This window comes from Bos mutus, chromosome 2 (assembly GCF_027580195.1).
Source record: "Bos mutus isolate GX-2022 chromosome 2, NWIPB_WYAK_1.1, whole genome shotgun sequence".
Lineage (NCBI taxonomy): Eukaryota > Metazoa > Chordata > Mammalia > Artiodactyla > Bovidae > Bos > Bos mutus.
The window spans coordinates 135,471,796-135,498,001 of record NC_091618.1 but is presented as its reverse complement, the minus strand read 5'-3'; the positions used below and the strand labels follow the sequence as shown (position 1 = coordinate 135,498,001).

At 38.2% G+C, this 26,206-nt stretch overlaps 1 protein-coding gene across 1 annotated transcript in view; it reads right to left on the bottom strand.

The window, feature by feature from the left end:
* OCA2 (OCA2 melanosomal transmembrane protein) overlaps positions 1 to 26,206 on the bottom strand; it is a 284,959-nt gene that overhangs the window by 162,199 nt on the left and 96,554 nt on the right. Inside the window, exon 15 of the mRNA XM_070381524.1 lies at positions 3,105 to 3,237. Coding sequence (XP_070237625.1) covers positions 3,105 to 3,237 — 133 coding nt within the window. The remainder of the gene's footprint in view (positions 1 to 3,104; positions 3,238 to 26,206) is intronic.

Genomic DNA, 26,206 nt, shown 5'->3' with positions numbered 1-26,206 from the left:
ATCTGATAGAGTGCCTGAAGAACTATGGATGGAGGTTCAGGACATTGTACAGGAGGCAGTTATCAAGACCATGCCCAAGAAAAAGAAATACAAAAAGGCAAAATGGTTGTCTGAGGAGGCCTTACAAATAGCTGAGAAAAGAAGAGAAGTGAAAGACAAAGGAGAAAAGGAAAGATATACTCATTTGAATGCAGAGTTCCAAAGAATAGCAAGGAAAGATAAGAAAGCCTTCCTCAGTGATCAATGCAAAGAAGAAGAGGAAAACAATAGAATGGGAAAGACTAGAGACCTCTTCAAGAAAATTAGAGATACCAAGGGAACATTTCATGCAAAGAAGAGCACAATAAAGGACAGAAACTAACAGAGGCAGACAATATTAAGAGGTGGAGAGAATACACAGAAGAACTATACAAAAAAGAGCTTCATGACCCAGATAACCACAATGGTGTGATCACTCAACTAGAGCCAGACATCTTGGAATGCGAAGTCAAGTGGGCCTTAGGAAGCATCACTATGAACCAAGCTAATGGAGGTGATGGAATTCCAGTTGAGCTATTTCAAATCCTAAAAGATAATGTTGTTAAAGTGCTGCACTCAATAAGCCAGCAAATTTGGAAAACTCAGCAGTGACCACAGGACTGGAAAAGGTCGGTTTTCATTCCAGTCCCAAAGAAAGGCCATGCCAAAGAATATTCAAGCTGTAGCATAGCCAAGATATTCTGACATGTTTTGGACTAATCACAGACCTGCTGAATCTGTAGTTATACCAAGCAATTCAAAATCAGAGATCCCTATACCCAATGGAGGCTCAGAGCGATTGCTCTGGATCTGCGCAGTTCACTGTGTGCTGATGTACAGCCTTTGTTGCCCTTACCATAGCGTTCCAGCATTATCCATATTCCAACCATTATATCCCACTTCCCTCGAAGCTTCCCTCAGCTCCTTATTCATGATGAGTAAAGGAATCAATACACAGATTTGTTTTCTATGTTTCTAAATCAGTATGTCCAAGTTAATCTCAAGATAAGACTTTCCAGAAGAGTTTATTCATAGCACAGATTTCCTGGGGTGGGCCTGATAATCTGTATATATAACAATTATTTTTGAGTAATTCTGATCACCAGCAAGGTGGAAGGATGTTGGAGAGGAAGGAGGTGCAACTGTGCCCACACAAGCTTCTAAAGACAGATTAGCCATTGTGATTGATTAGTTTCCCTAGCTCTCCATTGGTATGACCCTTTCCATTAGAAAACTAAAGCTACATATTAAGTTACCCCACTTTACATATACTTGTTGATGATAAAACATTTTGAATACCTCTTACTGATTGCTATGGTTTGAATTGTGTCCCCCTGAAATTCATGTGTTGAAGTCCTAACCTCTAGTACCTCAGAATGTGATCTTTTTTGGAAATAGGGTCACTGCAGATATAATTAGTTAAGGTGAAGTCATTAGGATGGCCCCAAATCCAAGATGACTGGTGTCCTCACAAATGGGGAAATGTGGACACGGACACACATAGGAAGAATGCCATGTTAACATGAATGTGCGTACATGCTCAGTCGCTCAGTTGTGTCCGACTCTTTGCAAATCTATGGACTGTAGTCCACCAGGCTCCTCTGTCCATGGAATTTTCCAGGCAAGAATACTGGAATGGGTTGCCATTTCCTAAGCCAGAGAATCTTCCTGACCCAGGAATTGAATCCATGTCACTTGAGTCTCCTGTATTGGCAGGTGGATTCTTTATCACTGGCACCACCTGGGAAGCCATGAATATGAATATGGTTTTTTTCTCAAGAAAATCACATGCTCTGCTCTGCAAACCACCAGGGTGAGTAATTATCAATGTTATTAAGAAAACACATTCTTCCTAAATGAAGTAAACTATGTTACATGGCAGGAATCTTCCATGGCCCAGGAAGCAGCCAAAAAGACTATTCCATTTGGCCCCCAGCATCTGTGCCTGTGTCCCCTTCCTTCCCTCCAGCCCCGATACTGGAACCACCCGCCACAGTTTTGGGCTTCTTTGGTGAGGCCCATTCCTATGTCTACACAAGCTGCCCACTTGTCTTACACCTATACAGCCTTCACTAAGGGCTAGGCCAAGAGGCTGCCCGGAAATCCCTGTTGATTGCTTGAATAAGTACCACTTTTATATCTACAAGGGCACTCCAATTTTTGTGCAATCAATAAATATTGTCTAGAATAGAAATTTCTGCTTATCGTTCCATTTATCTGGTAGAAGTGGGTGATTCAATTCTACTAGGAACAAGCTGGTTTTATATAGATGACTTGAGAAGATGTATATGACATTTTCCTAGTTAGAACAAAAACAGTTAAATTCTGAACACAAAAGTCACCCAGGAAAGAAAGGCAGATCTACCACATAAAGTCACCATCTAATGAGCAGGAAGGCTGGTGAGAACACACTTAGATTCCCAGCCATTGATACAGAAATGGGAATTGATTGCATTTATTTCACATGCTAGCAAGATTATGCTCAAAATCCTTCAAGCTAGGCTTCAGCAGTACCTGAACCGAGAACTTCCAGATGTACAAGCTGGATTTAGAAAAATTTCAAAATAACATTTACTTCTGCTTCATTGACTACAATAAGGCCTTTGACTGAGTGGATCACAACAACTGTGAAATATTCTTAAAGAGATGAGAATACCAGACCACCTTACCTGCCTCCTGAGAAGCCCATATGCAGCACAAAATGCAACAGTTAGAACCAGACATGAAGCAACAGAGTGGTTCAAAAATATAGACTACAGTCAATATGCTCTGCTATTTGTATTAAATACAGGTGGTTCGATGCTATCATGACATGCAAACTGTATCCAGTGGACATTGCTTCCTACATGTAACCACATTTCATTCTATAGAAAACTAAAGAGGCACAGTTCATGGATTTAAAGCCCCTGAAAGTGCCTACAAGGAGGCAGACAGGGACATCCTAGTGTGCAGCATCCCAATCATGGATACTTCCCTGGTATTCTGCATGGCATTAACGTCCTGTCTTTTTGTGGCAACCTCCCCCAGAAAAAAATAATATTGTGTTAGTAAACTCTGAAGCTGTATGAGGAGGTGCTTCTACTCACCAACAATCTCACTGGGTTCCTTGTTATAGAGCTTTTTGTTCCAGTAAAGGAGTCTGAGGAGTGGAAAGGAGAACAAGAGAACGAAGCAAATCCCAGCAAACATGTGTGCTGTAAACCCAGCGAAGTCCAGACCCTGGAAACAGGAAAAGAGACGTGAAACCACAGGCAGCACAGGCACAACCTCATGGCAGGGCCCAGGAAAGTCTGAGATCAAGGGCTGGGGAACCTACACAAAGCCCACAGAACAGGTACTCTTCACTGCAGTTTTGCAAACATTCAAGATTTGTTTCTTTCATAATAAAAAACCAATTATTACCTGAATGACAAGCAACCTTAGAAGGAAACAAAAACAGGTCATCACATCTTATCCCAACCTTAGCTGGTTCTACTTCACCACTATACTGACATGTCCCCTGGGATCCGGTGAAACAGGACTGAGGGAGACAAAACATAAAGCTATCATTGCTATATATAAAATAGATAACCAACAAGAACTTATTGTTATAACACCAGGAACTATGCTTGGTATTTTATAATAACTTATAAGGCAAAAGAACCTGAAGCAATATATATGTATATATAACTGAACCATGTTGCTATACACCTGGAACTTACACAATGTTGTAAATGAACTATACTTCAATTTAAAAGAAAAAAAAAGACTATGAGGCAATATTCATCTATTTGAAGGTAAACTGCACTTTCTTAAACACTTCATTTAAGTCACTGCTATCGATACGAAAGAGCATCGCCATGCCTGGAAAGCACAGTCCTCCACAGGTCACCTAGTGGCCATCAGGGCTGAAGAACCCCAAGCTGTCCCAACCAGCCTCAAGGGTCCCAGGCAGGAGCCCTCTCCTTCCCCTCGCAATTCCTTTGCCTGTCTCTGGGCTCTTTTCCACAGTCAGCTGCTGAGGATATTTTTGTTGTTGGATGAAATCTCCACTAGGTTGATTTGTAAGGGAATAAGTCAGCAACAATATTGGTCAGTTTTTTCCTTTTGTTTTCACTGTGCTTAAACATTCAGCAAATACATGTGACACCCTCTGAGACCCTTGCAGGACAGATGAGGTTGTTGTCCCCATGAACTGGGCTATGAGAACCAGTTTCTCACTGGCAGGAACTCCTGGACCACTGACCCACAAAACAGGGTCAGAGGCACAATGGCAGAACACTGGGGGAGACTCCCAGGCAGGACCAGTGGGGTGAATGGGGTGTAAAGAAAGTAGGTCCCAGGGACACTAGTGACAAACTTGAGAAACCATTCCCAAGGCAGCAGTCAGGAAGGTCATCTTCTAAAGGCCTGTGTTGGAAGGAGTGAATTAAATACTAATTATTGTTGCTGGGAAATATTGAGGGCAAGAGGAGAAGAGGGCAACAGAGGATGAGATGTTGGGTAGCATCACTGCCTCAATGGACATTAGTTTGAGCAAACTCCAGGAGATGGTGAAGGACAGGGAAGCCTGGCATGCTATAGTTCATGGAGTCTCAAAGAGTCAGACACTGAACAACACATTATTGTTTATTAAAACTTACTTTATATTTGACCTGAAACCATTTATAACATTGCTAAAGATAAAACACAACTTAGAAACCATTATCACAACTTACAACCATGAGTAAGTTGTGTCAAAATTTAGGCTTGCCAGTGTACAATGATCTGAAGTTCTTAATCTCTTGCAGTTTATCTGCACATCCAGTGGTTGCCCTTGAAAATAGCATCTGAATGACAGATGGAATTATGTGAGGCTGATCATATACAGATAGCAGGGAAATCTATGAAGAGCTGGGACTCATGGCATGTTTTCAATGGCCATTAGAATTCACTGCGTTTCTGAGGATATCACCGTGGATGTTGTGTCTTTAGAATGCATGCCCCAAATATCTTTTTTTAAAGAGGTCCAAAACACTTTTTAAATGAAAATCATTTCATTTGTTTTAAAATCAGGGACAAAATAGGAAAGAAGATAGCTTAAAATATATTAATGTATTTCTTGTGTATGAATTCAGTCATGAAATGTAATTAATATTTTTTGAAGGGAGGAGCTCATGAAGGCCAAAGTACTTATATCCTGAATAATTATGGGTCCCTTTGGAACACAATACGTGTGTTCCCCACTTTTTGAAATTTCACTTTATGCCACTTTGCTTTTACAAAAGACCTACATTAGTACCTGTTTTCACTAAGGAAGAAATCTGAAGAGGATTTTTGCTTTTAGGAAAACAAATGATTGTTTTCTCATCAATTCTTTGGTGCTTAGCTTTCTTTGTAGTCCAGCTCTCACATCCATACATGACTACTGGAAAAACCATAGATTTGACTAGACGGATCTTTGTCAGCAAAGGAATATGCTTTTCAATATGCTGTCTAGGCTGGTCATAGCTTTTCTTTCAAGGAGCAAACGTCTTTTAATTTCATGGCTGCACTCACCAACTGCAGTGATTTCAGAGCCCAAAAAAATAGTCTGACACTGTTTCCATTCTTTCCCCATCTATTTGCCATGAAGCAATGGGACCATTGCTAAGAATGCCATGATCTTAGTTTTCTGAATGTTGAGTTTTAAGCCAACTTTTTCACTCTCCTCTTTCACTTTCATCAAGAGGCTCTTTAGTCCTTCTTCGCTTTCTGCCATAAGGGTGGTGTCATCTGCATATCTGAGGTTATTGATATTTCTCCTGGCAATCTTGATTCCAGCTTGTGCTTCTTCCAGCCCAGCATTTCTCATGATGCACTCTGCATATAAGTTAAATAAGCAGGGTAACAATATACAGCCTTGACATACCTCTTTCCCAATTTGGAACCAGTCCATTGTTCCATGTCCAGTTCTAACTGTTGCTTCTTGACCTCCATACAGATTTCTCAGGAGGCAGGCCAGGTGGTCTGGTACTCCCAACTCTTTCAGAATTTTCTGCAGTTTGTTGTGATCCACACAGTCAAAGGCTTTGGTGTAATCACTAAAGCAGAAGTAGATTTTTTTTTTTGAATGCTCTTGCTTTTTCTATGATCCAGTGGAAATTGGAAATTTGACCTCAGATTTCTCTGCCCTTTCTAAATCCAGCTTAAACATCTGGAAGTTCACAGTTTATGTATGGTTGAAGTCTGGCTTGGAGAATTTTGAGCACTGCTTTGCTAGCCTATGAGATGAGTGCAATTGTGTGGTAGTTTGAACTTTTTTTTGCATTGCCCTTCTTAGGGATTGCAATGAAAACTAAACTTTTCCAGTCCTGTGGCCACTGCTGAGTTTTCCAAATTTGCTGGCATATTGAGTGCAGCACTTTAAAAGCATAATCTTTTAGGATCTCAAATAGCTCAACTGGAATTCCATCACCTCCACTAGCTTTGTTCATAGTAATGCTTCCTAAGGCCCACTTGACTTCACATTCCAGGATCACATTCTAGGAAAGTGATCACACTGTCATGTGTGATCATGAAGATCTTTTTTGATAGTTCTGTGTATTCTTGCCACCTCTTCTTAATATCTTCTGCTTCTGTTAGGTTCATGCCATTTCTGTCCTTTATTCTGTCCATTTCTACCCATCTTTGCATGAAATGTTCCCTTGGTATTACTAATTTTCTTGAAGTGATCTCTAGTCTTTCCCATTCTATTGTTTTCCTCTATTTCTTTGCACTGATCACTGAGGAAGGCTTTCTTATCTCTCTTTCTATTCTTTGGAACTCTGCATTCAAATGAGTATATCTTTCCTTTTCTCCTTTGCCTTTCACTTTTGTTCTCTCAGCTATTTGTAAGGCCTCCTCAGACAACCATTTTGCCTTTTTCCATTTTGCCTTTTGCACGAATTCCACCCATAGTTCTTCAGGCACTCTGTCTATCAGATCTAATCCCTTGAATCTATTTGTCATTTCCACTACATAATCATAAGAGATTTGATTTAGGTTGTATCTGAATGGTCTAGTGTTTTTCCCTACTTTCTTCAGTTTAAGTCTGAATTTTGCAATAAGGACTTCATGCCACAGTCAGTTCCTGGTCTTGACTTTGCTGACTGCATAGAACTTCTCCATCTTTGGCTGCAAAAAATATAATCAATCTGATTTTGGCATTGACCATCTGGTGATGTCCGTGAGTAGTCTTTTTCCTATACCCTCTCTAAAATTTACCGTTTGTAGGCTTTTCAATGATGGCTATTCTAAACTGTGTAAGGTGATATCTCATGGCAGTTTTGAGTTTCTCTAATAATTAACGAGCATCTTTTCAGTCCCTATTAGTCATCTGTAATGTCTTCTTTGGAGAAATGTTGTTTAGGTCTTCTGTCCATTTTTTGACTGGATTGTTTGCTTTTTTGATATTGATCAGCATGAGCTACTTGTAAATTTTTTATTAATCCCTTGATGTTGCTTAGTCACTAAGTCATGTCCGATTCTTTGTGACCCCATGAACTGCAGCACGCCAGGCTTCCTTGTCCTTCACTATCTCCTGGAGTTCACTCAAACTCAAGTCCACTGAGTTAGTGATGCTCTCTAATCATCTCATTCCCTGCCACCCCATTCTCCTCTTGTTGATTGTATCATTTACAAACATTTTCTACCATTCAGTGTCTTTTCATTATGCTATGGTTTCCTTTGCTGTGAAAAAAAAAAAAAAACTTTTAAGTTTAATTAGGTCTCATTTCTTTACTTTTGCTTTTATTTCCATTACTCTAGGAAACAAATCAAAAAAGATACTGCTGCAATTTATGTCAGAGAGTGTTCTGCCTATATTTTCCTTTGAGAGTTTTATAGCATTCAATTAAAGCATTCAAAATCTTTAATACATTTTAGGTTTATTGTTGTATATAGTGTTCAACAAAGTTCTAATTTCATTTTTCACATTTAGCTGTTCAATTTTCCAAGCACCACTTACTAAAGAGACTGTCTTTTCTCCATGGCAGTCTTGCCTTCTTTGTTGTAGGTTAATTGACCATAGGTGTGTGGGTTTATTTCTTGACTCTTTATCTTGTTTTATTTATCTATATTTCTGTTTTTGTGCCAGTACCATACTGTCTTGATTACTATAACTTTTTAGCATAATCAGAAGTCAGGAAGTCTGATTCTGCCAGCTCCATTTTTCTTTCTCAGGATTGCTTTGACTATTTGGGGATTTTTGTGTTTCTATACAAACTTAAAATTTTTTTGGTCTAGTTCTGTGAAAAATACTACAGCAAATTTGATAGGGATTTCATTGAATCTGTAGATTGCTTTGGGTAGAATAGTCATTTTGACAATATTGAATCTTCCAATCCAGGAATATGGGCTATCTTTCCATCTGTTAGTGTCATCTTCAATTTCTTTTATCTGTATCTTATAGTTTTCAAAGCACATGTCTTCTGCCTCCTCAGAAAGGTTTATTCCTAGATATTTTATTCATTTTCATGTGATGGCAAGTGAGACTGTTTCCTTGATTTCTCTTCCTGATTTTTCATTGTTAGTGTATAAGAAATGCAACAGACTTGGGTGTATTTATTTTGTATACCACAACTTCACAAATTCATTGATGAGCTCTAGTATTCTGCTAGCATCTTAAGGATTTTGTATGTGCAGTATCATGTCATCTGCAAATAATGACAGTTTTACATCTTCTTTTACAATTTGGATTCCTTTTATTTCCTTTTAACCTCTGATTGCCATGGTTAGGACTTCCCAAACTATGTTGAATAAAATTGAAAACAGTGGATATCCTTGTCTTGTTCCTGATCTTAGAGGAAATGCTTTCAGCTTTTCTCATTTGAGAATGATGTTTGCTGTGGGGTAGTCATATACGGCCTTTGTTACATTGAGGTATGTTCTCTCTATATGCCCATTTTCTTGAGAGTTTTTGTCATAAATGGGTGTTGAACTTTATCAAAAGCTTTTTCTGCGCCTATTGAGATGGTTGTATGACTTTTATTCTTCAATGGTTAATGTTAAATCAATTAAACCACACTGATCGATTTGCAGATATTGAGAAATCCTTGAATTCCTGAGATAAATCCTACTTGATGATTGTGTGTGGTTCTTTAAATGTATTGTTAGATTCTGTTTGCTAGTATTCTGTTGAGGATTTTTGATCTATGTTCATCAGTGATATTGGCCTATAATTTTTTTTGTGGTAGCTTTGTCTAGTTTTGGTATCAGAGTGATAGTGGCCTCACAGAATGAGTTCCAGTGTTCCTTCTGCAATTTTTTGGAAGAGTTTCAGAAGAATAGGTATTAAGTCTTTATGTGTTTGGTAGAATTTGCCTGTGAAGTCATCTGGTCCTGGACTTTTATTAGTTGGGATTTTTTAAATCATAGCTTCAATCCCAATACTTATGATTGGTCTATTCATATTTTTTTATTTCTTCCACATTCAGTCTTGGAAAATTATACCTAAGAATTTATCCATTTCTTTTACTTTATTCATTTTATTGGCATACAGTTACTTGTAGTAGTCTCTTATCATTTGTATTTCTGTGGTGTCATTTATAACTTTTCTTTCTTCATTTCCGATTTTGTTGATTTGAGCCCTATCCCAACTTCTCTTAATGAGTCTGGCTAAAGGTTTATCAATTTTGTTTATCTTTTCAAAGAACCAGCTTTTAGTTTCATTGATCTTTTCTATTATTTTCTTTGTCTATATTTCATTTACTTCTGCTTTGGTCTTTATGATTTCTCTCCTGCTACTAACATTGGATTTTGTTTGTTCTTTCTCTAATTGCTTTAGATATAAGGGACAGGTTATGTTGTTTTTAGGTGATTTAACAGATTTTTCTTGTTTCCTGAGGTAAGGTTGTATTGCTATAAACTTCCCTCTTTGAACTGCCTTTGCTGTGTCCCACAGATTTTGGATCATTGCGTTTTCATTTTCATGTCTCTAGGCATTTTTTTTCCTCCTCTCTTTGATATCTTCAGTGATCCATTGGTTGTTTAGTAGCATATTGTTTAGCCCCCATGTGCTCGTGATTTTTTCAGTTTTTTCTTGTAGTTGATTTATAATCTCATAGCTTGAATTTGGAAAAGATGCTTGCTATGATTTCAATTTTCTTAAATTTGCCAAGGATTGATTTGTGGCCCAAATGTGATCTATCCTGGAGAATGTTCCATGTGCACTTGATAAGAATGTATATTCTGTTGCTTTTGGATGGAATGCTCTAAAAATATTAATTAAGTCCAACTGGTCTAGTGAGTCATATAAAAACTGTTTCCTTACTGATTTTCTATCTGGATGATCTGTCCATTGATAAAAACGGGGTGTTAAAACTCCCCACTATTTTTGTGTTACTGTCAATTTCTCCTTTTATGGCTTTGCCTTTATGGCTTCTCCTTTTATGTATTTGCCTTATACAAAAAAGGTCTTAATGACTTGGATAGCCACAAAGATGTGGTCACTCACCTAGAGCCAGACATGTTGGAGTGTGAAGTCAAGTGGGCCTTAGGAAACATTACTACAAACAAAGCCAGTGGAGGTGATGGAATTCTGGCTGAGCTATTTAAAATCCTAAAAGATGATGCTATTAAAGTGCTGCATGCAATATATCAGCGAATTTGGGAAACTCTGTGGTGGCCAAAAAAACAATGGAAAAGGTCAGTTTTCATTCCAATCCCAAAGAAGGGAATGTCAAAGAATTTTCAAACTACTGTATAATTATACCCATTTCACATGCTAGCTAGGTTATGCTCAAAATCCTTCCAGCTATATTTCAACAGTACATGAACTGTGAACTTCCAGATGTACAAGCTGCATTTCAAAGAGGCTGAGGAACCAGAGATCAAATGGCCAACATTTGTTGGATCATAGAGAAAGCAAGGGAGTTCCATAAAAAATTTACTTCTGCTTCATTGACTATGCTAAAACCTTGACTATGAGGATCACAACAAACTGAAAATTCTTTAAAAGATGAGAATACCAGACCACCTTACCTGTCTTCTGAGAAACCTGTATGTGGGTCAAGAAGCAACAGTTAGTACCGGACATGGAACGACGGACTGGTTCCAAATTGGGAAAGGAGGACATCAGGGCTGTATATTGTCACCCTGCTTATTTAACTTCTACACAAAGTACATCACACAAAACGCCAGGCTGGTTGAATCACAAGCTGGAATCAAGACTGCCAGGGGAACTATCAACAACCTCAGATATACATATGATACCATTCTAAAGGCAGAAAGTGAAAAGGAACTAAAGAGCCTCTTGATGAGGGTGAAGGAAAATGAAAAAGCTGGCTTGAAACTCAACATTAAAAAAACTAAGATCCTGGCCTGTCCCATGACAAATAGATGGGGGGAAAGTGGAAACAATGATAGATTTTATTTCCTTGGGCTCCAAAATCACTGTGGACAGTGACTACAGCCTTGAAATTAAAAAATGCTTGCTCCTTGGGAGGAACATTATGATAAACCAAGCAAGGCAGCATATTAAAAAGCAAGATATCATTTTGCTAACATAGATCCATGTAGTCAAAGCCATGGTTTTTCCAGTAGTCATGTAGAGATGTGAGAGTCGAACTATAAATAAGGCTGAGAACCAAAGAGTTGATGCTCTCCAACTGTGGTGCTGGAGAAGACTATTGAGAGTCCCTTGGACTGAAAGGAGATTAAACCAGTCAATTCTAAAGAAAATCAACCCTGAATATTCATTGGAAGGACTTTTGCTGAAGTTGAAGCTTCAGTTGAATTGCCAATCAACTTCAGCAATACTCCGACTCTGGATTACTCATTGGAAGGACTATTGCTGAAGTTGATGTGAAGAGCCAACTCATTGGAAAAGACCCTGATGCTGGGAAAGAGTGAAGGGATGACAGAGGATAAGATGGTTAGATAGCATTACCAACTCAATGCACAGGAAACTCCAGGAGATAATGAAGGACAGGGAAGCCTGACGTGCTGCAGTCCATGGTGTTGCAAAGAGTCAAACACGACTTAGCGACTGAACAACAAAATTTGACTTATATACTCCTATGCTAGGATGCTCCTAGCTCCTATGCTAGGTGTATACATATTTACAACTGTTACACTATTTTCTTGGATTGTTCCTTTGATTATTATGTAGTGTCTTTTTTGTCTCTGGTAACAGGTCTTTATTTTGTCTGATATGAATATTTACTTGAGGTTTCTTTTTATTTCAATTTACATGGTATACATTTTCCATCCCCTCACTTTCATTTTTTTATGCCTCCTTAGATCTGAAGTGGGCCTCTTATAGACAGCATATATATGGGTCTATATATGGGTCTTATTTTGCATCCATTCTATAGGAGGATGTCTTCTGGTTGAAGCATTTAATCTATTTATAATGAAGCAATTATCAACATATATTTTATTGTCATTTTAATTGTTTTGGATTTGTTTTTATAAGTCTTTTTTCTTCCCTTCCTCTTTTGCTCTTTTCTCTTATGACCTAATGACTAACTGTAGTGTTGTGTTTGGATTCTTTTTTCTTTTTTGTCGTATATCTATTGTGTATATTTGGTTTGTAGTTATGAGGTTTTGATATCACAGTCTATATATATTCAAGATTATTTTAAGTTGCTGGTCTTTTCATTTCAAATGCATTTCCTATATCCTGCATTTGTAGTCTCTTCTCACAGTGGCTGGTTTTGATATATTTGTGTGTGGATGATTTCCTACTTTGCTGTTTGTTTGCCTTTACTGGTGAACTTTTCCATTCATAATTTTCTTGTTTCTAGTTGTATCTTTTCTTTTTCTTCTTAGATACTTCTTTCACATTTGTTGTAAAGCTGATTTGGTGCTTTTAAATTCTCTTAGCATTTGCTTGTCTATAAAATTTTTAATTTCTCTGTCAAATCTGAAAGAGAGCCTTGCTGCATATTCTTGATTGTAGGCTTTTCACTTTCATCACTTAAAATATTAATATAACATGCCTCTTCCTTCTGGCCTCAAAAGTTTCTGCTGAAAAATCACTTGATTACCTTATGGGGATTCCTTTGTATGTTATTTGTTGCTTTTCCCTTGTTGCTTTTAGTATTTTCTCTTTGTCTTTAATTTTTGTCAGTTTGAGTAATATGCATCTTAGCATGTTCCTCCTTGGGTTTATCCTGCCTGGGATTCTCTGAGTGCCTGATCTTGGGTGACTATCTCCTTTCCCATGTTAGGGACATTTCCAGCTATTATCAATATCTTTTCAAATATTTCCTCAGGCCCTTTCTCTCTCTCTCTTCCTCTTCTGGGGCCCGCTGTAATGCAACATTTAATATTGCCCCAGAGGTCTCTTAAACTGTTCTCATTTGTTTTCATTCTTTTTTCTTTATTCTAGTCTGTGGCAGTATTTCAACCATTCTGTCTTCTAGCTCATGTATCTGTTCTTCTGTTTCACTTATTCTGCTAAGGATTCCTTATAGTGTATTTTTCACTTCAGTTATTGCATTGTTCATCTCTCTTTGTTTATTCTTTATATCTCCTAGCTCCTTGTTAAACATTTCTTGTATCTTCTCAATCCATACCTCCATTCTTTTTCCAAGATTCTGGATCATCTTTACTATCATTATTCTGAATACTTCAGGGGGTAGATTGCTTATCTCTACTTCACTTAGTTATTCTTCTGGGTTTTTTTTTCTTGTTCACCTAAAATATACTCCTTTGCTATCTCATTTTGTGTAACTTTCTGTGATTGCATTTTCTATTCCAAAGGCTGCAGGGTTACAGCTCCTCTTGCTTTTGGTGCCTCCCTTCTTGGTGAGTAAGCCTGACTTGAAAGGCTTGTACAGACTTCCTGGTGGAAGGGACTGATGCTTTCCCACTGACAGATGGAGCTGGGTCTTGTCCCTCTGGTGAGTAGGGCCATGTCAAGGGTATGTTTACTTTTTTATTTTTACTTTGAAATACTGTTGATTTACAATGCTGTGCCAATCTCTGCTGTACAACAAAGTGACTCAGTTATATATATATATATATATATATATATATATATATATATATTCTTTTTAAAAATATCTTTTCCATTATGGCTTATGCCAGGAGATTGGCTATAGTTCTCTGTGCTATACAGTAGGACCTTGTTTATCCATTCTAGATATAATAATTTGCCTCTACCAACCTCTAATTCCCAGCCTATCCCTCTCCTTCCCCACCCCTTTGACAACCACAAATCTGATCTCTATGTCTGTGAGTCTGTTTCTGTTTTATAGATAGAAGTAGAATGTTTAGAGGTGGCTGTATGTAGCCTTAGGAAGATTTTAGGTAGCTTGTCTGATGATGGGTATGGCTATATTCCTGTGTTACTGGTTGTCTGGCTTGAAGTGGCCTAGCAGTAGAGCCTACAGGATGTTGGGTGGTGCCAGGTCTTGGTGACAAAGTGGTGACCTCCAGGAGAGCTCAGGCCAATGAGCGCTCCATGGTACCTCTACCACCAGTGTCTTTGTTCCCACAGTGAATCACAGCTGCCCCCTGCCTCCCCCAGGAGACCCTCCAAGACAAGGAGGTAGTTCTGGCCCAGGCTTCTATTTAGTCACGGCTTTTCCCTGGGTCCCAGTGCACACAAAATCTTGTGTGTGTCCTCCAAGAAAGGAGTTTCTATTTCTTCCAGTCCTGTGGGGTTCCTGTCATCAAGTCTTACTGGCTTTCAAAGCCAAATGCTCTGGGAGATCCTTGCCCTGATGCCAGGATCCCAGGCTGTGAAGCCTGACATGGAGCTCAGAACTCTCACTCCCATGGGAACACCTCTGCAATACAACTGTTTTCTGGTTTGTGGATTGCCCACCCAGTGGGTATAGGCTTTGATTTTATCATGATTGCACCCCTCCTACTGTTTCACTGTGGCTTCTTCTTTGTCTTTGGATGTAGAATATCTTTTTTGGTACATTCCAGTCCGTTTTGCTAGTGATTTTTCATCAGTTAGTTGCAATTATGGTGTTTTTGTGAGAGGAGCTATGCACAAGTCCTCCCCCTCCACCATCTTGTTTCCAGCCCTTCAGCACTTTCTCCAGCTTAGTACTGTTTTTCAATTATTACTCTGAATTACACATTAAGTATTAAATCTCTCTGTGAATATTTTAAATTAACTTCAAATTTTATTTTAATTTGATAATCATTCTCCCCATTCCAGTAATGAACCTATTAATACCAAATAACTGTGCCCATCATGTGATTCAAATGTATAGCTGTGCTGTCATTATTGATAATGAGAATTTATATGTTAATCTCTGCTAAATACACTCCCTGGAACTATGTTTTCATTTGTGGCTACATATAAGTAGTGAAAAATGTTAGTTGCTCAGTCATGTCCAACTCTTTATGACCCCATGTACTGTAGGGTCAGAGGAACCTGACCCCTTCTAGGTTCCACTGTTCATGGAATTCTCCAGGCAAGAATAATGGAGTGGGTAGCCATTCTCTTCTCCAGGGAATCTTCCCTGATGCAGGGATTGAACCTGGGTCTCCTGCATTGCAGGCAGATTCTTTACCATCTGAGCCACCAAGGAAGCTTAGCAAAGCTCACTCCATGTAAATAAATATACCCTTATCTCTGAACTACTATAAAATGAATTACAACCACTCTTGGTTATCCACAAAAAGATATTAATTAGATACCTTTTCTGAAAGATATGCTGCTGCTGCTGCTAAGTCACTTCAGTCATGTCCGACTCTGTGCAACCCCATAGACGGAAGCCCACCAGGCTCCTCCATCCCTGGGATTCTCCAGGCAAGAACACTGGAGTGGGTTGCCATTTCCTTCTCCAATGCATGCAAGTGAAAAGTGAAAGGGAAGTCACTCAATCATGTCCAAATCTTAGCGACCCCACGGACTGCAGCCTGCCAGGCTCTGCCGTCCATGGGATTTTCCAGGCAAGAGTACTGAAGTAGGATGCCATCGCCTTCTCCACTGAAAGATATAGTTTAACCCAAAAAAAGGAGGGAAAGTCACTGAGGGGAAGACAAGGAATGTCATCTTTAATAAAACAGGACAGCCCTAAATCCACATCCCCAGGGGATGTCATTTTGGCACAAAGCTGGGTAAGGAGCCAAGGCTTAGCTTTAGTGCAATCAGAGAGGGTGCTCACCTCCAGGGCCCTTTAGGTGTTTTTACAAAACCTTACCTTTATCCCTTACTGTTAGGTTTAAACTCTGGATATTCACAACACCATGTCAGAATGCCATGGAAGAATGTGGGAATAGTCTAACAGACTGCTCTTTCCCTTCATCTTTCTATGTGACTTGGTAAAGGCCCGGGACCCAGGCCCTATTTGGGTAACATCCCATAGATTAGTCAGAGCATTCAGATCTAGGACTCTAGGAAGAGGTTTAAAAGAATGTAGAGTTAGCTCAATTTGTGTCCAAGAGAGACATTATGCCTAGTTCTTGTTGTTCTGTTGCTCAGTCATGTCCAACTCTTTGCAGCCCCATGGAATGCAGCACACCAAGCTTCCATGTCCTTCACCATATCCCAGGGTTTGCTCATGTGAATTGAGTCAGTGATATCAACCAACCATTTCATCCTCTGCCATATCTTTCTCCTCTTGCCTTCAATCTTTCCCTGCATCAGGGTCTTTTCCAGTGAATCAGCTCTTTGCATGAGGTGGTCAAAGTATTGGAGCCTCAGCTTCAGCATCAGTCAATCAAATGTATATTCAGGGTTGATTTCTGTTAAAATCATATTGACTGGTTTGATCTCCTTGCAGTCCAAGGGACTCTCAAGAGTCTTCTCCAACACCACAGTTCAAACACATCAATTCTTTGGTGCTCAGACTTCTTTATGGTCCAACTCTCACATCCATACATGACTACTAGAAAAATCATAGCTTTGACTAGATGGATCTTTGTCAGCAAAGTAATGTCTCTACTTTTTAAAAAACTGTCTAGGTTTGTCATAGCTTTTCTTCCAAGGAGCAAGTGTCTTTTAAGCTTGTGGCTGCAGTCACTGCCCTCTGTGATTTTGGAGCCCAAGAAAATAAAGTCTGTCACTGTTTCTATTGTTTCCCTATCTATTTGCCATGAAATGATGGGACTGGATGCCATGATCTTAGTTTTTTTAATGTTGAATTATGTCTAGAGTCTTACATTAAAACTAACGTAGGGGAACAAAATGGCGGAGGAGTAGGTGAACGTGTAGTATATCTCTCTCCATGGATACATCAGGAATACCCCTTCAGACACAGAAGTGCATGCAGAACACCAGCTGAGACCAGACAGGAGTACCTGACCAGTGGAAAAGAATATATAGAACCATGCAAAATTCAGTATGACGAAGGAACTAGGGGGAAAAACAGGAGTGTTCAGTAGAACTGGACCTGCCCTCAGAAGGTGGGGGAACTGAAGCAGGGGTTCAATCTCCACATCAGGGCAATTATCTGAGTCAGAGGAGAAATATTTAAGGCTGACAGGGAAACAGCTGATCTGTGGCAGCCTAAATGGAATGAGAATCAGACGGTCCCTGCCTCAGCCCTACATACCCTGGACAGGGACCCAGGACCCTGGAAGGCACAGTGGCTGGGACTGGAGTTTAGGGGTTGTGGAACAATCCTAGGGCGAGGGCTGCTGTTGACTATGGAGAGACAGATCGAGGGGATGTGAGGGAGAAGACTGTGGTGGGAAATGCCTGTGGAGGAAAGCCAGGCAGCCATGGAAGCAAGGCAATACTGCTCAGTCGTGTAGGGGGTGGAGCCATCACCATAGCCTCTGTCTCCCCACACGCCAGCATCACTATCTGAACAACAGAGAGAATGGCTCATCAAATGCCTGATGCACTGAACTACAGATTAGGACCCCACCCAGGGTGCCCCTTTAAGTGCATGACACACTGATCTACAGAGCAGGACCCCACCCAGGGGGCCTCTCTATGTGCCTGATGCACCAAACAACAGAGAAGGACTCGAGGCAAGGGAGCGCTTTAAGTGTCTGAACATGCAGAGCTATGGAGAAAGATTGGCCAAAGAGGTGATCTGATCACCAGCTAAAAGAGGGTCAAAAAGAGACTCTGACAGGGCCATAACTTCTGCATCAGAGGCAGTCCATGTCCCTGCACACTTGGCACTGCCGGGGTCCCCACAAGCCAAGAAGCTGCAACACCTTCACATTCAACACTCACTGGGGCAGAGCTGTCACAGCAAAAAAAAAAAAGTCTTGCATCTATGCTCACAGGGTCACTTCAGTCATGTCCAGACTCTGTGACCCTGTAGACTGTGACCTGCCAGGTTTCCCTGTCAGAGAAGGGGTTCTTCAGGCAAGAATACTGAAGCTATTGGCCAAGACTAGTGGCCATACCCTTCTAGGGAACTATATTTCCTGCCACCCTAGCTGGCAACTCCTCTGAGTGCCGTGCTGTCAGAACTCCTGCAATCCAAGCAGCTGCACCAGCTCCATACCTGAACCTCACAGGGGCAAACCCAAGGCCTCCAGGGCAGCCTTGGGAGCAAACCCCAGTGGAGGACCCACATGTAGAGGTAGAAATAAAACCACAATCAAAATCCAGGGGCAAGCTGGCTAAGGAAGAAGACCCAAAACTTTCCCACCAGCTATACAAGCAGCAAACTAAATCCACACAATTAACTAGGAAGACTCTGTGTGTGTAGAATATATAAAAGGTCACTGAGAGCTCCCACAAAAGAAAATGCACTAATTCTGATAGCTGTGGACATTGGAGGAGAGAACACACAGGGGTAGGACCAGATTAGAATCTAAGCTGCCCCCAGAGCTGGTACAGAGATCAGAACAGTGTTGAAGGGTATCCTGGGGAGGGGAGGTGGACTGTGATTCCCAGCAAGGGAAAGGACTCTGACAGCAGTGACTCAAGAAAAACATTTATTATCCTTCTGTTTTGACTTGTTTTTATGTTTTGACTGTACCCAGCAAAGATCTCATTCAAAATTGATGGTATTTCAGACAAGCAAAAGTTTTCAGACAGGCAAAATTTAAGAGAATTCACTACCACCAAACCAGCTTTACAACAAATGTTAAAGGGACTTAATAGTCAAGAAATACAAGAGAAGAAGAAGATCTACAAAATCAACCCCAAACAATTAAGAAAATGGCAATAGGAACATATATATAAATAATTACTTTAAATGTAAATGTATTAAATGCTCCAATAAAAAGACACAGACTGGATGAATGGATACAAAAACAAGATCCATATATATGCTGTCTACAAGAAACCCACTTCAGACCTAAAGACACATGTAGACTGAACGTGAGAGGCTGGAAAAATATATTCCATGCAAATGGGAAGCAAAAGAAAGCTGGAGTGGTAATCCTCATATCAGACAAAATAGACGTTAAAATAAAGAATATTACAAGAGATAAGAAAGGACACTACATGATTGTAAAGTTAAAAAATAAAATATATGGCAAAACCAATACAATATTGTAAAGTTAAAAAATAAAATAAATAAATAAAAATAATAATAAAATAAAATAATTTTTAAAAAAAGAAATAATGAGAAAAAAAATGAAAGGACACTACATAATGATCAAGGGATCAATCCAAGAGGAAGACATAACAGTTGTAAATATATATGCACCCAACATAGGAAAACCCAATACATAAGACAAACACTAACAGACTAAATGGAGACAGTAACACAATAATAGTAGGAGACTTTAACACCCCACTCACACCAATGGACAGATCATCAAAACAGAAAATTAATAAGGAAACACAAATCTTAAATGATACATTAGATGAGCTAGATCTCATTGATATCTTCAGGACATTCCATCCAAATGCATAAGAATATACCTTCTTAAGTGTGCAGGGAACATTCTCCAGGATAGACCACATCTTGGGTCATAAATCAAACCTAATAAATTTAAGAAAATTGAGATCATATCAAGCATCTTGTCCAACCACAACACTATGAGGCTAGATACCAATTACAAGAAAAAACTGTAAGAAACACAAACACATGGAGATTAAAAAAACCTGTTTCTAAATAAACAACAGGTTACTGAAGAAATCAAAAGGGAAGTAAAAAATTTTCTAGAAATGAATGACAATGAAAAAACAACAACTCAAAACCTGTGGGATGCAGCAAAAGCAGTTCTAAGAGGAAAGTTTATAGCAACACAATCCTACCTCAAGAAACAAGAAAAACATCGAATAGACAACCTAACTTACACATAAAACAACTGGAAAAAGAAGAACAAAAAAAAAAAATTAGTAGGAGGAAAGAAATCATAAGAATCCAGGCAGAAATAAATGAAAAAGAAAAGAAAGAAACAATAGAAAAGATTAATAAAACTAAAAGCTGAGTCTTTGAGAAGATAAACAAATTTGACAAAACTTTAGCCAGATTCATCAAGAAAAAAAGATAGAAGAATCAAATCAACAAAATTAGAAATGAAAAAGAAGAGATTACGATAGACAATGCAGAAATACAAAGGATTGTAAGAGACTATTATGAAAAACTATACAGCAATAAATTGGATAACCTGGAAAAAAATGGACAGATTCTTAGAAAACTTCAATCTTCCAAGACTGAACCAGGAAGAAATAGAAATTATGAACAACCCAATTACAAGCTCTGACGTTGAAGCTGTGGTCAAAAAACAAAAGCCCAGGACCAGATGGCTTCACAGGAGAATTCTATCAGACTTTTAGAGAAGAGTTAATGCCTATCCTAAAACTTTTTCAAAAAATTTCAGAGGAAAGAACACTTCCAAACTCATTCTATGAGGCCACCATCACCCTGATACCAACACCAGACAAAGACAACACAAAAAAAGAAAACTACAGGCCAATATTACTGATGAACATAGATGCAAAAATCCTCACATACAGGGTTATCATTACCATCTTTCTAAATTCCATATATATGCGTTAGTATACTGTATTGGTGTTTTTCTGTTGGGCTTACTTCACTCTGTATAATAGGCTCCAGTTTCATCCACCTCATTAGAACTGATTCAAATGTATTCTTTTTAATGGCTGAGTAATACGCCATTGTGTATATGTACCACAGCTTTCTTATCCATTCATCTGCTGATGGACATCTAGGTTGTTTCCATGTCCTGGCTATTATAAACAGTGCTGCGATGAACATTGGGGTACACGTATCTCTTTCAATTCTGGTTTCCTTGGTGTGTATGCCCAGCAGTGCAACCCAGAGGGATGGTACGGGGAGGAAGGTGGGAAGGGGGTTTAGGATGGGGAACGCATGTACACCCGTGGCAGATTCATGTTGATGTATGGCAAAACCAATACAATATTATAAGGTAATTAGCCTCCAATTAAAATAAATAAATTTAAATTTAAAAACAGAAAAAAAATCCTCAATAAAATTTTAGCAGACAGAATTCAGCAATACATCAAAAAGTTCATACACCATAATCAAGTTCGGTTTATTCCAAGAATGCAAGGATTCTTCAATATACACAAATCAATCAATGTGGTACACCATATTAACAAATTGAAAGATAAAAACCATATGATAATCTCAATTGATGCAGAAAAAGCCTTTGACAAATTTCAGCACCCATTTATGATTAAAACTCTTCAAAATATGGGCATAGAAGGAAACTACCTCAACACAGTAAAGACCATATATGATACGCCTACAGCAAATATTATTCTCAATGGTGAAAAACTGAAAGCATTCCCCCTAAGATCAGGAATAAGACAAGGATGTCCACTTTCACCACTATTATACAACATAGTTCTGGAAGTTCTAGCTAGAGCAATAAAAGAAGAAAAAGAAATAAAAGGAATCCAGATCAGAAAAGAAAAAGTAAAGGTCTCACTGTTTGCAGATGACATGATACTGTACATAGAAAACCTGAAAGATAGTATCAGAAAATTACTAGAGCTAATCAGTGAATTTAGCAAAGTTGCAGGATACAAAATTAATACACAGAAATCACTTGCATTTCTATATACTAACAATGAAAAATCAGAAAGAGAAATTAAGGAATCAATCCCATTCACCATCACAACAAAAAGAATTAAATATCTAGGGATAAACTTACCTAAGGAGACAAAATAACTCTACACATAAAATTATAAGACACTGATGAAAGAAATCAAATATGACATATACAGATGGAGAGATATTCCATGTTCCTGGGTAGGAAAAATAGGAAGAATTAATATTGTAAAAATGACTATACTACCAAAAGCCATCTACACATTCAATGCAATCCCTATCAATTACCAATGGCATTTTTCACAGAACTAGAACAAAAAATTTCACAATTCATATGGAAACACAAAAGACCCCAAATAGCCAAAGCAGTCTTAAGAAAGAATAATGGAGCTGGAGGAATTAACCTTCCTGGCTTCAGATTATACTACAAAGCTGCAGTCAACAGAAATATAGACCAATGGAACAAGAGAGAAAGCCCAGAAATAAAACCATGCACCTTATGGGTACCTTATTTTTGACAAAAGAGGCAAGAACATACAATGGGGCAAAGACAGCCTCTTCAATAAATGATGCTGGAAAAACTGGACAGTATCACTGACTCGATGGACATGAGTCTGGGTGAACTCCGGGAGTTGGTGATGGACAGGGAGGCCTGGTATGCTGCGATTCATGGGGTCGCAAAGAGTCGGACATGACTGAGCGACTGAACTGAACTGAACATGTAAAAGAATGAAATGAGAACACTTCCTAACACCATACACAAAGATTAACTCAAAATGGACCTAAATGTAAGACCAGAAACTATAAAACTCTTAGAGGAAAACAGAGACAGAACACTTGATGACATAAATCAAAGCAAGATCCTCTATGACCCACCTCTTAGAGTTACAGAAATAAAAACAAAAATAAACAAGTGTGACCTGATTAAACTTAAAAACTTTTGCACAGCAAAGGAAACTATAAACAAGGTGAAAAGACAACCCTCATAATGGGAGAAAATAATAGCAAATTAAACAATTGCCAGGGAGAAGGCAATGGCACCTTACTCCAGTACTGTTGCCCGGAAAATCCCATGGACAGAGGAGCCTGGTAGGCTGCAGTCGATGGGGTCGCTAAGAGTCAGACACTGAGTGACTTCACTTTCACTTTCCACTTTCATGCATTGGAGAAGGAAATGGCAACCTACTCCAGTACTGTTGCCCGGAAAATCCCATGGATGGAGAAGCCTGGTAGGCTGCAGTCCATGGGGTCGCACAGAGTCGGACACAACTGAAGCGACTTGGCAGCAAACAACTGACAAAGGATTAATTTCCAAAATATACAAACAGTTCATACAACTCAATATCAGAAAAACAAACAACTGAATCAAAAAGTTAGAAAAATACCTAAACAGACATTCCTCCAAGGAAGACATACAGATGGCTAACAAACACATTGAAAAGATGCTCAACATCTCTCATTATTAGAGAAATGCAAATCAAAACTACAATGAGATACCACTTCATGCCAGTCGGAACGGTCATCATCAAAAAGTCTACAAACAATAAAAGCTGGAGAGGGTGTGGAGAAAAGAGAATGCTCTTACACTGTTGGTGGGAATGTAAATTGATACAGCCACTGTGGAGGACGGTATGGAGATTCCTTAAAAAACTAAGAATAAAACCAGCAATCCCACTCCTAAGCATATACCCTGAGGAAACCAAAATTGAAAAAAGACACATGTAACACATTGTTCATTACAGCACTATTTACAACAGCTAGAACAACCTAGATGTCCACCAACAGAATGGATAAAGAAGTTGTGGTACATATACACAACGGAATATTACTCTGCCATAAAAGGAATGCATTTGAGTCCATTCTAATGGGGTGGGTGAACCTAGAACCTATTATAGAGAGTTGAAGTCAGAAAGAGAAAGATAAATATCATATTGTAACACATATATACAGAATCTAGAAAAATGGTACTGAAGAATTTATTTGCAGGGCAGCAATAGAATAGACTCACAGACATGGGGAGAGGGGAGGGGAGATGTATGGAAAGAGTAATATGGAAACTTATGTTACCATACATAAAATAGATAGGCAACGGAAATTTGCTGTATGGCTCAGGAAACCCAATCAGGGGCTCTGTATCAACCTAGAGGGGTGGGATGGGGAGGGAGATGGGAGGGAGTTTCAAAAGGGAGAGGATATATAAATACCTATGACTGATTCATGTTGTGCTTTGACAAAAAAAAAAAACAACAACAACAACAACAACAAAATTCTGTAAAGCAATTATCCTTGAATAAATAAGTAAATAAATACTAATGTGATGCCAGCCAGAGGCAGCTAAACTGTTGCAGCATTCATTAATATATTGCCATAAAAAGAAGAGACAAATAACAGAAACAGAAAGCCAAGTTCTAAACTTAGTCTAATAAATTACAGTAACCATGCTCTCACTTGAACTACTTCTAGATCTATTCTACTGTAAATTATCTTTTCTACTAAGAATTTTAAAGTTTTGGCCTTTATATTCATGTCTATAATCTACATTTCAGCTAATCTTTTGATAAAGTAGAAGATGTGGACTGAAATTCATTTCTCCTGCATATGCATGTTCATTCATTCCAGGACTCTTTGTGAAAAAATTATCCTTTCTCCACTTAATTGGCTTTGCACCTTTGTCAAAAATCACTTTGTCAAAAGTCATGTATGTGAGGATTTATATCTGAAATTTGTATCTGGTATTTATATCCTTTGTTCTATTTATCTTCCACTTATCTTGATGCTAACCACACTGTTTTTGTTATTTGTGGCTTTATAATAAGTTGTGAAATTAGGTAGTACTAGCCCTCCCAATTTGTTCTGCACTTTAAGACTTGTTTTTGACCATTCTGGATACTTTGAATTTCCATATAAATTTTAAAATCAGTTTGTCAATTTCTACAAAAAGAAAAATTTGCTGTTTTTTTTATAGAAATTGCATGACTCTATAGATCAATCTAGGGAGAACTCATACTTTAATGATGTTGAGTTTTCTGATCCATGACCAAAATATATCGCCCCATTTATTTTTATCTTCTTTAATTATTCTCTGCAATATTTTGTTGTTTTCTTGCATATGTTTGGTCAGATTTAACCTATTTTATATATTGATGCTATTGTAAATGGCATTTTTATTTCAGCTTCCAATTGTTGTTAGAATATAGAAAACCATTAATTTTTCTATATTGATCCTGTATTGTACATTTGTTAATTTTAGTTATGATTTTCAGAAGTTTTTGTTTTGTTTTTTTCTTTTGTAGATTCCTTCAGATTTTACACATGAACAATCATGTAATATGCAAACAGACTTAATTCTTCCTTGCCAGTGTGGATGCCTTGTATTTCTTTTCTTGACTTATTGTGCCAACAAGAGCCTCGAGTAAAATGCATTTAAGTGGTAAGAACAGACATCTTTGTCTTGTTTCTGATCTGAGGAAAATATTCAGTTTTCCTCTTTTAACTATGATGCTGGCCATAATATTTTCATAGATGCTCTTTATCAGGCTGATGAAGCTCACTTTTTCCCTACTTTATTGAGTGATGTGATCAGTAATGGATGTTGACTTTTCCTAATATTTTTCTATATCTATTGAGATAATCATATGGATTTTCTCACTTAGTTTGCTAGTAAACTGCATTGGTTGATATTTTCAAATATAGCATCAATCTTCCATTTCTAGGATAAATTCCACTTGATTATTATGTATTATTCATTTTATAAGTTGTTAAATTGGATTAGCTAATTTTTAAATATATTATTTGTGCTCATAAAAAGTATTTGTCAACAGTTTCCTTATCCTGGTTTTATCTGCTTTAGGCATCAGGCCTTTATAGAGTAAGTTGAGAAGTAGTCTCTTCTCTTCAATTTGCTATAAAATTTTGTGTAGAATTGGTATTGTAGTATTATTGCTTCCTTAAACATTTGGTAGAATTCACGAAAGCTATCTTAGCCTGAGTTTTTTGTTTGCTTTGCTTTGTTCTTTCTGGGAAGGTTTTTCATTACAAATTCAATTTCTTTAATAGATATAGGGCTACTCAGGTTATCTAGTTCCTCTTGAGTGAGGTTTGGTAGAGTACGTCTTTCAAGGGAATTGTCCATTTAATCTAAATTGTGAAAGTTATTGACATAGAGTTGTTCACAATACTCCCTAACAATATCTTTAATGTCTGTGTGCTCTGTAGTGATGTAATTCTCTTATTCCTGATACTGGTAATTTATGTCTTCTCTCTTATTTTCTTCATCAGTTTGGCCAGAAGTTTGTCAGAATCATTTATCCTATCAAAGAACTAGCTTTTTCTTTCAT